This window comes from Periplaneta americana, chromosome 3 (genome assembly GCF_040183065.1).
Source record: "Periplaneta americana isolate PAMFEO1 chromosome 3, P.americana_PAMFEO1_priV1, whole genome shotgun sequence".
Taxonomy (NCBI): domain Eukaryota; kingdom Metazoa; phylum Arthropoda; class Insecta; order Blattodea; family Blattidae; genus Periplaneta; species Periplaneta americana.
The window spans coordinates 79962452-79976986 of NC_091119.1; the positions used below are offsets into that span (position 1 = coordinate 79962452).

At 36.0% G+C, this 14535-nt stretch overlaps 1 protein-coding gene across 8 annotated transcripts in view; it reads left to right on the forward strand.

Moving 5' to 3' along the window:
• Btk (tyrosine-protein kinase Btk29A) overlaps nucleotides 1-14535 on the forward strand; it is a 361167-nt gene that overhangs the window by 61206 nt on the left and 285426 nt on the right. For 4 of the 8 annotated variants that reach the window (XM_069820854.1, XM_069820855.1, XM_069820852.1 and 1 more), the window contains exon 3: nucleotides 8646-8898. The exons of 3 other annotated variants lie outside the window; for them this stretch is intronic. In XM_069820854.1, the coding sequence (XP_069676955.1) occupies nucleotides 8646-8898 (253 nt within the window). The remainder of the gene's footprint in view (nucleotides 1-8645; nucleotides 8899-14535) is intronic. One more of the 8 variants, XM_069820853.1, reaches the window with a different exon arrangement.

Here is a 14535-nt window from a genome sequence, read left to right on the forward strand (position 1 = left end):
GCATTACTCAGCATACATTTGCTTGTGTTTGTATCAAGAGGATACTTAAGCAGATGACAGTACGTTAGAATTTGTAATCATACTCCTGCAGTAGTATTACCACAATCTAGTATATAAATACAGTCACGAAGCTGAATACGTAGTAAATATGCATCCATAGATAGTTGCTAACCACTAGGATCGCTAATATCGCCTCATACAGACAATGCGAAATAGTACCGGCACAGTCAGTTGTTCCTAGCACCCTCTCAACTCAACCTCGTGACTGTATATACTAGACTGTGGTATTACTGTACCTGCCAGATAAGTTAGTTTCGTATCTGTTTAATAGGCAAATGTTTTGTTTCTTGCACAAGAACTCTCAGTACGTAGAAGATATTCTGCTCTTACAGTGATGGTATCATGTTCCTATTCAACAGATACAAAACTAACTTACCTGACTGGTACACCAATACTATTGCTGCAACAGTATGATTACGAACTCAAATGTACTGCCGTCTGCTTAAGTGTCCTCTTGTTACAAACACAAACAAAGGTATGCTGTGTAATATGTAGTGACAAACGGTTGCATTTTGTTTCCTCACCAGTTTCATTTGAGCTCACAGTGGAAGATACGCTACTCTTACAGTGATGGTAAACATTTGCTCATTTCTCAGAAGATATACATTTTAGGACCCATGTTTGTAGAACTTTTATTTCTTGTTTTGATGCATACTACCTCCTCTCTAAATATTGGAACCTTTTTTCAGAACATCTTATATACAGGGTGGAAGTGAAATAATCTTCCTGATTGAAAGGGACGATAGGATACACTTAAATGAATAGAAATCCTATATTACGTTTTGTAATTAAATGCACGGTCAATTAGAAAATTAAGTTTGAAGTTTCAACAGTCCGGAAACATCGCCGCTAACACTCTTCTCGTGATACAGATTTAAGAGATCAACGAACTCCATGTCTCTCGATAGGTGAGCCCTTCTCTGGCGCAACGTTGCAACCAAATCACATCTTGCAATGGCTTGAAATTAGGGGTTTTTAAAATTAAATTTACACGAGAACGATCCACACTATTGAAATATGCCAGAGGCATAAATTATTCTTTATTAGATTTCGTATCGATATGGACAAAAATCACGATTCTATTCGCAATAGTTACCGAATAAGAGGTTGTTAAACATTTGAGAAAAGAAAGAAACTTTTTTTTTCTAAAAAACTATTAACTTTTCACCAATATGATATGATATATGATAGTTTTTTGTTGCATACAACATGAGCTATTCACTCTGAAAATCTGCAAGGCAAAGAGATACCTAGCCTTGAAATATGCCAGCAGATAGGTAGCCTTGCAGATTTTCAGATGTAACAAAAAACTATAATATCATATTGGTATAAAGTTAATAGTTTTTTCAGAAAAAATGTTTTTTCTCAAATGTTTAACAACCTCTTATTCGGTAACTATTGCGAGTAAGATCGTGATTTTTGTCCATATCGATACGAAAACGATAAAGTATAATTTATCTCTCTGGCGTATTTCAATATTGTCGACGGTTTTCATGTAAATATAATTTTAAGAACCTCTAATTTGAAGCCACTGCACGATGTGATTTGGTTCCAACACAGCACCAGAGAACAGCTCATCTAGGGAGACTAAATATTATAGAGAGCTAATACCGGAAAGCAACGCGATTAATATGGTGTCGGGTGGCGACATGAGAACACTAGCGCTGTCTAGCAGCTTGGTTTGTTTGAACAATGCTTCCAGTATGTATTGCTTCAAATACCGTACAAAGCTCTCTACAGTATTTGATTGCGTACATATCTAGGAGTGGTTGGGAGGAATAAAATTGTGGTAGGCCTATATAGTGTTACATGAGAGCTAAAGAAATTATTACAGAAAGGTCAGATTTACATTCTCGTTAATTTAATTGTCAGAACATTATGATGTTTTAAAAGAGATATCACATTGGTGAAAAACAACATTAAACCTACTGTACAGTACATACTATTTAATTGTCCCATTAGGTCTCTATTCTCCAGATTATGATGCATTACTCTTGAGCCTTTTTGTTCTTTTTTCCAGTCACTGTTCTACAACTTATTCTGTCACATTCATTTTTTACAAAACAATTGATCATTACGTTAAGGAACTTATTAACGAAAACATGTTTACAATCTTCACATACTGAATTAGTTTGATCTGTTCAAAAATAAGGGCCATTAATTTTACATCTTGTCTGCTTGATGAAAGAATTTTTCTGAAATGCGTGTGAAATGTTGATCAAATAATTTTAGATAAAGAAACTGAATAACTTGTGGGAATTAGAAAATTAGCACTGTGATAATTTTTATTTGCAATGTGCTGATAAATGCCTGTCAAGTTTTCAGATTTGAAAGTAGCTAGTTCCAGTTTGCATGTCTCATGTGGTATTCTTCTTCAAGCCCACTCTGTCACATATGTTAGTGCATTATCTGAAATCATACACTGATCATGATTGTCCTCTTCAAGTTCAGTGGTTTCTATAAAATTGTTTTCTGTTGCTGGATAACCACTGCAGATTCTAAATTAACTTTATTCAATCTCCTTCTTCGTAACTAAAAAATCACCGACTTTAATTTCACAGTTGCCTTTTTCTGAAGGTGTTAAGAGCTGGCAGCTCATAATTCCTCTGACGGCAGACTTGAATTTACAGCTGTCAGGGATAAGTTGGTGTAGTTGATGGATACAATGCCTTGTAAGAGAAGTAGAATCGTAACTTTTCCTTGGCACACAAATAGGTCACAGAAAGAGATTGCTCAAGAATTTCAAGTTCGTGTAGTAATTTGTCAGCAGAATATTGTAGCAAGTAAGAGATTCTGGTATCTTTTCATCTCAAAGAGAAAGGAAGCTGTGACTGTAAGAAAAAAGGTCTCTGTACTGTTAGATCATTCGTTGCTTCAAAAAGCAAAATTAATCCTAGACTATTGCGTGGATTTAACATGCGACATGGAAAAATTTGAAGTGGATATCCTTTTTAGCACAGTCGATAGGATGCACTTAGTGGACAAAAGGCACCCATACCCATAGAAAACAACTCCTCAATTATGTTGTATGTAAAAAGTGGCTGAAATATGTGGAAATCAACAAATGTTGGACTGTAGAGACTAGAAAAAAAAAACGTTATTTTATGATATTCATTTTGAAATCTGCAGCCTTGAGTAAAATTCGTGTAAAAAAACCCTGGTAGAAAGACCACACCTACTTACATTCAGCATACTTCAAAACACATGTCTAAAAATGAAGAAAAAATAAATAAATAAAAAGAACTATAGGATTTGGGCATTTAATTTGTGATTATCATTATTTTCAGAACGGAATTGATAATGATGATGACGACACTTGTAACATTTCCTGCCTGACTTCGCTTTTGTTGTATAGATTCATGACACTGATGGGGATGGTGGTGATAAAAAATGTGTCATATTTTATATGTAACTTGAGTCATATTTTTAAGCTATCTTAGCCATCTTGGACAAGAAGACATTGTCATTTGCTCTATTGAAATTTCTTCATGTTGTCTCGACTTAAGCAGTTTTGAACAAACTCGCGATTGGGCAAAATAAATAATGGCTATTTGACATTTCATCTTTAAACGTCATATACATATACCGCCCGTGTCTCACTTCCTGAGTCGAGAGCTCCCTAGTGCTTAGGTCTGATCAGACCATCACGGCAGCTGCAGTTTGCGGCACGATAAGCATATTACGTATTCTGAAAACATTATCCTATGCCATTACAGGGGTCTTTACTGTTTATAATACTGGAGACTCTAATCGTGATTACCACTATCGCTATTATCTCTGATGGCGATTTCCGAAAATGTATGTACACGCTAGGCCACTCTTCGTTCAGTCTGGACAACTGCTGAATTACCATAGAGCAGCATTTCTCGAAGTATGTTGCTGGTGTTCCGTGAGCCCTATGTAATTTTAAATTTTACTTTATACATTTTTTTTACTTGGTTATTTAATGACACTGTATCAACTACTAGGTTATTTTGCATTGATGGGATTGGTGATAAGGAAATGGTATTTGGCGAGATGAGGCGGAGGATTCGCCATAGATTATCTGACATTCGCCTTACAGTTGGGGAAAACCTAGGAAAAAATCTAACCAGGTAATCAGCCCAAGCGGGAATCGAACCCGCGCCCGTGCGCATCTCTGCATCGGTAGGCAAGGGCCTTAGCGGACTGCGCCCGTGACTGTTTTATATTTAGTCTTAGTGGATACTATAAAAATATATAATCATCATCATCATCCTTCACGAATTAGGCCTCTGTAGACCTGTTTCGGCCCCATCTAGCAGTCTTCTTAACGGTCTTCCTGGTCGACGATGTCCTCTAGGTTTATATTGCATCATAATTTTTGGGATTCTTGAATTTTCCATTCTTCTTACATGATCTAGCCAATTGAATTTGTATCTGGTGATTTTTTCTTCTACTGACTCTACTTCTAATTGTTCTAAAATTTCTTCATTCCTTTTTCGGTCTAAAAGAGTATATCCTGCTGTTCTCCTGAAAAATTTCATTTCCGTTGCTTTGATTCTGTTCATGTCTTTTTTCTTTAATGTCCAAATCTCGCTTCCGTATAGAAGGGTGGGTAATGCTAGTGTATTATATATTTTTATTCTTGTAGATTTTTGTACTAATTTAGCTTTTAATGTATTGTTTATTATTCCTAGAATTTGTGTAAATTTGGTAATTTTCTTGTTCACATCTTTTTCATTTTGATAAGATATTTCACAACCCAGATAATTGAAATTTTGCACTTGTTCGAGGCATTGGTTATTGTGTATTATCTTACTTCTCACTGGGTCTTGTCCTAAAAATGCCATTACTTTTGATTTTTGTGCTGAAATTTCCATCCCAAAATCTTTTAATATTTCATTTAATGTATACAATCCTCTTTGTAAATTATCCTCTGAATTGGAAATTATGACTTGATCATCGGCATAGAGTAAGGTATTTAATGTTAGAGCACTGGTTATTTTGATTCCTGATGTGTAGATTTGGTTCCATTTTAAAATAATTTCATTTATATAAATATTAAATAAAGTTGGTGATAGTGGACAACCTTGTCGAACTCCATTATTAACTAATTTTCTTTCGGATATACAGTTATTTATTTTGACACTTATTTTGCTGTCCGTGTAGATTTCTATTATATTTTGGAATAGCAAATTTGGAATATTTTTTTCTTGTAATATGTCGAATAAAAGGTCTCTTCGGACTTTATCAAAAGCTTTCACAAAATCAATAAAAGCTATATGGGTTTCTAAATTAAATTCTCTTCTTTTTTCCAACAATAGTTTGATACTAAATAATGGATCTACACATGATCTTCCTTTTCTAAAGCCATTTTGACACTCCAGAAGGAAAGTTTCAGCATGTTTTTTTAATTTTTCATTTAAAATCCTACTAAATATCTTATAACATGTGTTGAGGATACTAATCCCTCTATAGTTTTCAACATTCTGTTTATCTCCTGTTTTATATATGGGAATAATTACACTATTTTTCCATTCTTCCGGTAAAGTGGCAGTCAGATATATTCTGTTTAGAAATCTTAGTAATCTTTCTTGAAATAGATATCCTGCATATTTATACAATTCTGAATTTAGGTTATCTTCTCCAGGTGATTTACTATTTTTCGTCTTCTTTAATGCTTCTTGTAGTTCTTCTTTTGTAATGCATTGTTCATCTGGGTTTTTTGTGTCCCAGAATTTTGAATCAAAAGTAGGATTGTTCCATAAGTTTTTGTAAAAGTCTAGGAATGTTTCTATTTTGGGGCAAGGGTTTATCTTGGCGGATTCCTTTATGTCTCTGTTCATGTATTTTAAAATTTTATATGTATTGGGTTTCATTTTATAAATGTCAGTTTCTAAAAAAGATATAAACTCTTTCCATGATTGCCTGTGTCGTTTTCTAATTTCTCTGTTAGCTATCGCCCTTTTATGTTTATAATCTATTTCATCATTAACGGATTTTGTTTGAAGGTATTTTCTATAAGCTATATTTTTATTTTTTATGATCTCCTTAATTTCATCATCCCAAGATCTTAATTTTTTCTTTTGTGTGAAAGCCTTATATTTTCCGATGCTCTCCGTGGCTGCCTGTGATATTTGAGTTTTAATATTTTCCCATTCTTTGTGAATGTCTTCATCTTCAGGTATTTCTAACATTTTTTGTTCAAGTCTTTTTTGATAAAGCCAGCGTACACTGTCGTCATGGATTAATCTAATTTTGTAACGCATTAATTCTTTTTTGGGGGCATTTATCTTTGTTAAATGTAGCCATCTTGGTGTATATCTCACTTTTGCTAATACAAGGTAATGATCTGATCCAATGTCACTTCCTCTGAAGACCTTGACATCTAAAAATAATTGGGATAATTTTCTATTTGCTATAAAATAATCTATGATAGATTTTGAGCCACGTGCTGACCATGTATACATATGAATATCTTTATGGTTGTAAAATGAATTCATGATTTTCATTTCATTGTATAATACAAAATCTCTTGCTTTTTCTCCATTATTGTTTATGGTAGGTTCTCCAAATTTTCCTATGGTATTTTTTATTTCGATGTTGCCTATTCTACCGTTTAAATCTCCGGCTAATAATATGTAATTATTTTTATTTACTTTATTCAAAATTTCTTGCAACTGGGCATAAAACAATTCAGTTTCTTCAACTCTTCCTTCCTCTGGAGCATAAAGACTAAAGAAAGTTAGTTTGCCTCTTCCTATCTGGAGTTGTACTTCTAATATTCTTTCATTCCAGTATGTATAATTGTTTATTTTGTTTTTTATTGATTTATGAATCCAAATCATTACTCCGGCCTGTGCTCTTGTCTTCTTATTAACACCATTATATATGATTATGTAGTTTTTTGTTTCAGTTGTACCTTTTAGTTTCTTTTTTGTTTCTGTTATTGCTGCTATTTTAATCTGCTTTTTATTCAATATTTCATCTAGTTCTTCTTCTTTATGATTGATCCCTCTAACATTCCAAGTAGCGTATGTGTAAAAATATATAAATGTTACGAAAATATGAATCAATAATAACATGAAACCACCGGTAATAATAATAATGATGATGATAATAATAATAATAATAATAATGATGATGATAATAATGATAATGATAATGATGATAATAATAATAACAATAATAATAACTTAATAATAATAATAATAATAATAATATTCCAATAATGTGCGTAATAATAATATGTTTAATGAATATCTAAAACGGAAAATAATACTTATAACTGTCATCACTGGATTCTCTGCCTATGTGTTCACTAGAACAAAATACCGAAAAGACAAAATGCAGAAGTAGAAGTGAGACAACTTTCCGTCATAAAACCAGATTGCAGGCTTAAAAAGCAAATACATTCGTCCCACTGAACAGAATTATTGAGATACTAGCTTTCACTTACCTGTTAATTATTAAATACTAATAAAATATTACAAAGATTCCGCAGTTACACTTTAGATTAAAAGGAGTTTCGCGGTCGGAAAAGTTTGAGAAACACTGCCATAGAGGAAAGAGTTTACGGATGTGTACACATGACAATCGTGATCGCGATTAGTTCGATATTCTCGAGTAGAGACTGTAGTCTACTACTGGTATTAGTATTTAGTTACAGAAATTGATGAGAAGAACATAATTTGTTTTGTGAGGGGACAGCCTATACATTCGCTTGTCCATGGCTGATATTGCTCCATAGCTGATGAAAGCAACCCTGAGAAGGCCGATGTGTTGAACGCAGGATAGTAGGCTACTAACTGCACATGTGGTACACAGGACCTCCCACTCTCCCTCTCTACATCTCGTCCCACAAAGAAACAGCTCAGGAAATGAGACGTGGGCAGTATGACAACTCGAGGATTTAATGCAACAAAATTAAATATTAACATTGTATAACTACAGTATCACCGCAATTAAAGTATATGGAAAGTTGACAACATTGTGCTGGAAAGGCAGCTTGAGGTAGCTGTAGTGTGACCTTTGTACTGGAAGAGAATGCTCATGTTGCATGGAATGTGCAATGGCTCTAAGTAGTCCTGAGAAGGCTTATTATTTTCAGGAGCCATATGAAACTCATGTTCACATTGTTTGTTGATTTCTTCTCCTCCTACTTCTTCCTTTGTATTGACACAAATGTGAATAGTCAGTTCTCCTGATTGTTACTCGCTAAGAGTAATATTGTATGCCTTGGTGATAGATCTTCATATCTTTTTTTTTTTTTTTTTTTGGTACTTCTTCGACACTAGTTCTGCCATCTAGGCCAACTCCGTATGAGCAAAAATTTTCGGTAATGCACTACGAGAAATTTCCCTTAAATTACGAGCATCATGTTGAGTTTGTACTTTTTATAGCCTTCTTTCGGAACAAGTGAAGTAACAATAGCCATGATCAGTTTTTTCCTGCGTTCAGGAGGATATGCAACGATATCAAAATTCTATGTACATTATTTCCGACCAGGCTTTAGTTACGTCTTTCGGATGAAGGACATGCTAAAAGTTAGTTGTGTATGCATGTTTTACTGTACCTGCCAGACATGGGGCCAGCATGGTAATGTGTTTCACATTCTTCTTCAGCAGCGCCGTAAAGAGCGTGGCCGTGTCGAAATCGGTTCGGTGCAAGTGGTGGAGATCGCACAGCTCTCTGGGCCTGGTGGTGGTGGTGGTAGTGGTGGTGGCAGTGACAACAGTCTCGTCCTAGACGGCGGCCCACACCCCGCAGGCTTTCCCTTCCAAGTGGGCTATCACGAGGGTGGACAGGAATACACACTCTACCTCCTGGCTAGCCGAGATCAGGACAGAGCTGAATGGATTCAGGCTTTGAGGGCAGGTAATCATTGTGTACAGGTTGTCATGAAAAGTTGTCCTTCTCTATGCCGAAGGAGGGTACAAGTACTTTGTGGTTGTTCATTTATCAATATCTGTTTAAAATAGTGTGTGCATTTCCTAAAATAATTCCTTTGCAGTACCGATTTTATTTCCTCTTTCTGATACGAAATATGAAGAGAAAGTAATTTATTGCAATGCAGAAAAAATCGATTTCGAGATTTTCGAGAAAATACACTTTTTCACCATCCCAAGAAAATGGTTTTGTGCTTGGGTCTGTGTAAAGTGATTTTGTTCATACTCAGTATATTCTGTTCATTTTATTAGGGAGTGATCACATGAAGTATAATTTTAGTAGACAAATAATGGATCTTTATTCGAAATGAACAAATAAAATGAACATTTACTTAAAGTGAAAGCCAACGATTTTCTTCAGCATTCACAGATGCATAAAAAGAAATATGGTCCAGACAGATGGTGCGATATCATGCTTGCCTATAACATACAATGGTTCAATGGTTGGTGTTCAATTTCTGAAGTAAAGCCAGGATTTTGCATGAATCCCCCTCAACTCCCCCCCCCCCCCCCAAAGAAAACACATTTCTCTTTCGCGTATTGTTTTATATGGCACACTCATCTTTGAACATAACCTTTGACCTCGATATAACTGTTAAAAATGTTTCCAGAAGATATCAGCAAGCTTCAATACGACTGTTCCTATTTGTGTCCAACATTTTGCTAATTGTCTGTCTTGTATAAGGACATTTGTGTATCTGTACATTTGCAATCAGCCTCTCCTCAAGAGAAAAATAATTTGTGTCTGTCATTTTAACTCTTAAGAATGAATTGAAGGGTCCACGCATCCACTCAGGGGCATTGCCAGCTTCCAAGTGGGGGGGGGGGAGGACAGCTCAAAATTTTATAGAGCTTACAGGGAAAGAAGCAGACAATAAGTTAGAAATACTTGCATTGATAATGTAATAATTGGCATTTAATTAATTTTTATTTTATTAATAGCATAGAATATCAAATAAAAAAAACAATACAATATGAAACAATGAAAAATTTCGCAATATGGAATGGTTGCAAATAATTGATAATTATTGAAAAAGTAATTTTCTCCGGCTTATGGCAAAATTTCCAGCTACTGTTTGAATAAAGTGGTCATAGTTGTCAAACACAAATTCTCTATGTACACTCATCATATCCAGTTCATTAACCAGTCCTCTCCCATAGTGCTTCGTATCCATGTCTTGAGTCTACACCTGTGGAGTAATGGTCAGCGCGTCTGGCTGCGAAACCAGGTGGCCCGGGTTCGAATCCCGGTCGGGGCAAGTTACCTGGTTGAGATTTTTTCCGGGGTTTTCCCTCAACCCAATACGAGCAAATGCTGGGTAACTTTTGGTGCTGGACCCCGGACTCATTTCACCGGCATTATCACCTTCATATCATTCAGACACTACATAACCTAGATGTTGATACAGCGTCGTAAAATAACCCAGTAAAATAAATCCATGTCTTGATCCTTTGAAGACTGCTGAAAAAGCGCTCTACTCTACTGTAGTGCATGACTGGGTGAGAAGTATCAGCAGAGCCTTTTTTGTTGCCGGAAAGAAAGGCTCAATCTCCTTCAAGACAAGGTCTTTTAGTTCTACACTACTCAATTGCTTGTCATTCCTTATTTTGTACCAAAGTTCAAACTCTCGAAATGGTAAAAGCTATAGAATGAAGCTGCCTTTTCCCTTAATTAATTAATTAATTGTCATGATAACACGTGCAAAGGATGTAGATATGTTAATCCAAAGACAGGTGTATTGTCAGTAGAAAACCGTAATTCTAAAGAAGAAATAATAGAATCCAGGTCCAGAATTATTAAAGATCTTCTCCAGAACTCCGAGGGATTTGTTGCTGGATGGTTGCTGTTGTGCTGATGCCTACCAACTATCCATGGTATATTCAGATCCAGTCCCAGTTGCTCGGCAATTTGATTATCTTTTTTCAATACTTCATTAGTGATTTTTTCTTCATCTTCGCTATGGCGCCTAACCATTTCCACAATGTATCGAATGTGCTGTGAGACTTTAACAGTGTCCAAGGTCTTGGATTATAGTGAATTCACTACTGGTTCTAACAATACAAAGTACTTTGCGATCAAAATGACAACCATGATGAATGACGACTTACAAGCTGCTGCATGCAATTTGTGATGGTATTTCGGTATTTCGATCAACAGAAAGGATTTCTAATGTTTGCATTATTTGTACAAAGTGCTCCTTAAACACTCTGATTACTTGTGTTTTTCACATCATCTGATCTCGCATAGGCGTGGTATGTTTCATATCAATTTTCTTATGACCGACTTTCGGATGAACATAATAATGTCCTTTATGGTTCCTAGAATATTGCAGATTTCAGGTATTGTGTTCAAATCATATACTATCATAATTATTTTATGTGAAGAGCAATGAAAGAACAATGCGTTTTGATACTTTTTCCGCAGTATTGCTTGGACTCCACCTTTTTTGCCAGACATTGTTAGAACAGCCATCAAAACCCAAACCCACGGATTTCTTAAGATCCATTTCTTCACTTGTGACAAAATCATCCATGGCTTTCGCAATGGTTTTTGCGTCAAGTGCTTCCAGTTCAGCAAAGTCAACAAATTCTTCTTTGATTTCATCGGCCTCTTTGTTGAAACACTGCAACTTTGTGGATAACTGCTCCTTTCCGAAATGTTGGCAGTTTCATCTGTTTACTAGCTATACACACACGTTTCTTTCACCTTATTGACGATAACTGATTGGTAAGTCTATGTGGCATTTTTCTTCAGTATTCAACATGTTTTTTCAGTAATTGGTCTCCTGCATCTATTCATAAACAGCATAAATCTTTCAGCACTCCCTCGTCATGATGCTTACCTCAAAGCGGTAATTTGTGCTTACCAAAAAATGTCACACACATGTGATTATTGAAGGTATTACCTTTTTATTTTCTTCTATGATTTTCTTAGAAAACTGCTTCCCAGCACATCCTGTAGGAACAATCTTGCAGCTTCAATAGCAGTATTATGCCACTGTGTGTTTGTATATCCTGTACAAACCTCATGCACATCTTTATATTTCGTGAAACATCTTATTATCAAAGAGTCTAGAACCTCTCTGACCACACTTGGATTATGCCAGCCTTGGAGAATATATCTCCAACCATTGATGACTGAATTTCCTCTTTAAGAGGGTAGCATCTTCAGAAAAATTATAGGTCTTGGGTGGAATCTAACAATCCTCCAGTAACTGTTTCTTTTTCTCAATCGAGATCATAGATAACTGTTCAACATATCTACCAGTGTCATTTCTGTGGCTGTCATCCATTGAAACGCCAGCTTCGATGTCTGGTCCCATATCTTGACTTGTTGAACAACTAGGTCTGAGTCCACATCATCCGAAGTAGGAAGGATTCCTCTTATGTAACCTTAGTTGACACATTGGTATCTTGTTCGTCTTCTTCGCTACCACTCCCATTTCCATCTGGCTTTTTCATTTTAAAATTAATTGCAAACAATATATTGCAAAAGTTAAAACAAACATATTGCAATGACCAGTAACTACATTCCATATGAAAACATTATTCCTGACTAGTTTCATTAACCACATTAGCTTGTTAGCTTCGATTCTTAAATTTTGTTATATAAGGTAGAAAGGTATGTACCAAAGAATTTCTTATTACAGTGAAACCTCTGTATTTGGCCACCTCTATAAGTTAGGCAACTTATTATATTGGACATATTTTATTGGAAGCGAATAAATTTTTATGCTTTTACATGTCCAATAGATCCTCTATGTTGGACACCCCTCAATCTTGGAAGCTGGACACTCCTTACAGTTCTATCTTGGATGATTCTCTTATTCTATTGTGCATTTCTACTACCTGTTTAGAGTTAAGTTTCATTGAATCCATTAGCACAGTGGAATAAGAGGGAATTTTCCTTGTACAGTACAGCAACTGTGAACCTGTTTCTACTTTCCTGGAATTGCCCACTTTGTCCTTTTTTGTAGCTGTACTGTGGTTAAATTTCAGTATGGAGTCAAGGAGCATTATTTTTCATAACAGTAAATTTTATGAAGTCAAATTATTTCAGTAGGCCTGCAGTGTAGAAATCAGTCTCTGCTGAGGTGTTTACCTGTGAGTCAGTTTGTGCAGTTTGTATAGTGCCTCAGTATGAGTAAGCGTACATTGGTGGAATTAACCATTGAAAGGAAGAAATATATTATTGATCGTTTGTGTTATGGTGTTAGTTGTAGGAAAATTGCAGAATAGTTTGGAATTTCTAAATCAGCAGTTTCATACATTAGCAATAATAGGACCTCAATGTTAAATGCATGGGAACAAAATTTCAGTAGGAAAAGAGAAAGACTTCGCAAAACTATGAAAGACGAACTAAATGACAAAGTGTTTGAATACTGTAGTTCCCTAACATCTTGCTAAAAAAATTCTACTTCTCTCTACCTTGAACACCCCATTAAGTTGGACAATTTTTTTAACCATACATGTCCAGGTTAGAGAGGTTTCACTGTATTCATGTTTCTTATTCTCAGTATCGATCTGAAGAAATTGAGCTAAAACTCCTAGCCTGAGGTGATGCTGCATCATGGCATGATAATTTTTATGACATTTTGAACTTTAAACACTGGTTGCCTGTATAATTCACACTGACTGACTGGTGCCTGAAGTAAAAGGTAAAAGGTAAAGGTGTCCCCGTAACATGCCATGAAGGCACTTGGGGGGCATGGAGATAGAGCCCCATGCTTTCCATGACCTCGGCACTAGAATGAGGTGGTGTGGTCGGCACCACGCTCTGACCGCCTTTTACCCCCGGGAAAGACCCAGTACTCAATTTTATAGAAGGCTGAGTGAACCTTGGGGTCGTTCTGAAAGTTTGGCAACGAGAAAAAATCCTGTTACCACCTGGGATCGAACCCCGGACCTTCCAGTCCGTAGCCAGAGAGGCTGATTAAATACCCTGTGCTGTACACAAAATTTAGAACCACGTATATGATCATAGAATACATAAAAACACTAAATCTGGAAGGATGTGGAAATCGGTAGAACAGCTGATGCCTGACAGTGCACATGCAGATCATTGGCCAACTCCTCGACCAATCAGGAAATGTGGTTGTGGCTACATCGCACACGTCATACATGCTTCCTTCGAGTTCCATATACTTTGTTTGTGGACTAGCTTACCGAGTATTCCAGAATGTAATCGTAGATTCCAGCAGTCCAGCGTTCTTTACTTCCTTCAGTATAATAATGAACAGATTAATTTTTTTGGTAACGGCCCCGACGACGCCCTTGCATCCACTGCTCGTGAAACGAGTGGTTCTGAGTTCAAATCCTGGTTGAGTTTTTTTCGGGGTTTCTCTCAACCAATTGAAGCAGAATTGCTTGGTAACTTTCGGTGTTGGACCTTGTATTCATTTCGACATCATAATTACATTTCCCCTCTTTCATCATCTCCATTTCTTTCCCATGTTTCGGACTTGCTCCAGGATGCCACTGAACTTCGTGGTATGTGGTCGTTAGTTTCTGGTAGTAGTGCTATGTATCATGGACTCTCCCCCTGGCTAATGATAGCTCGTGAGAC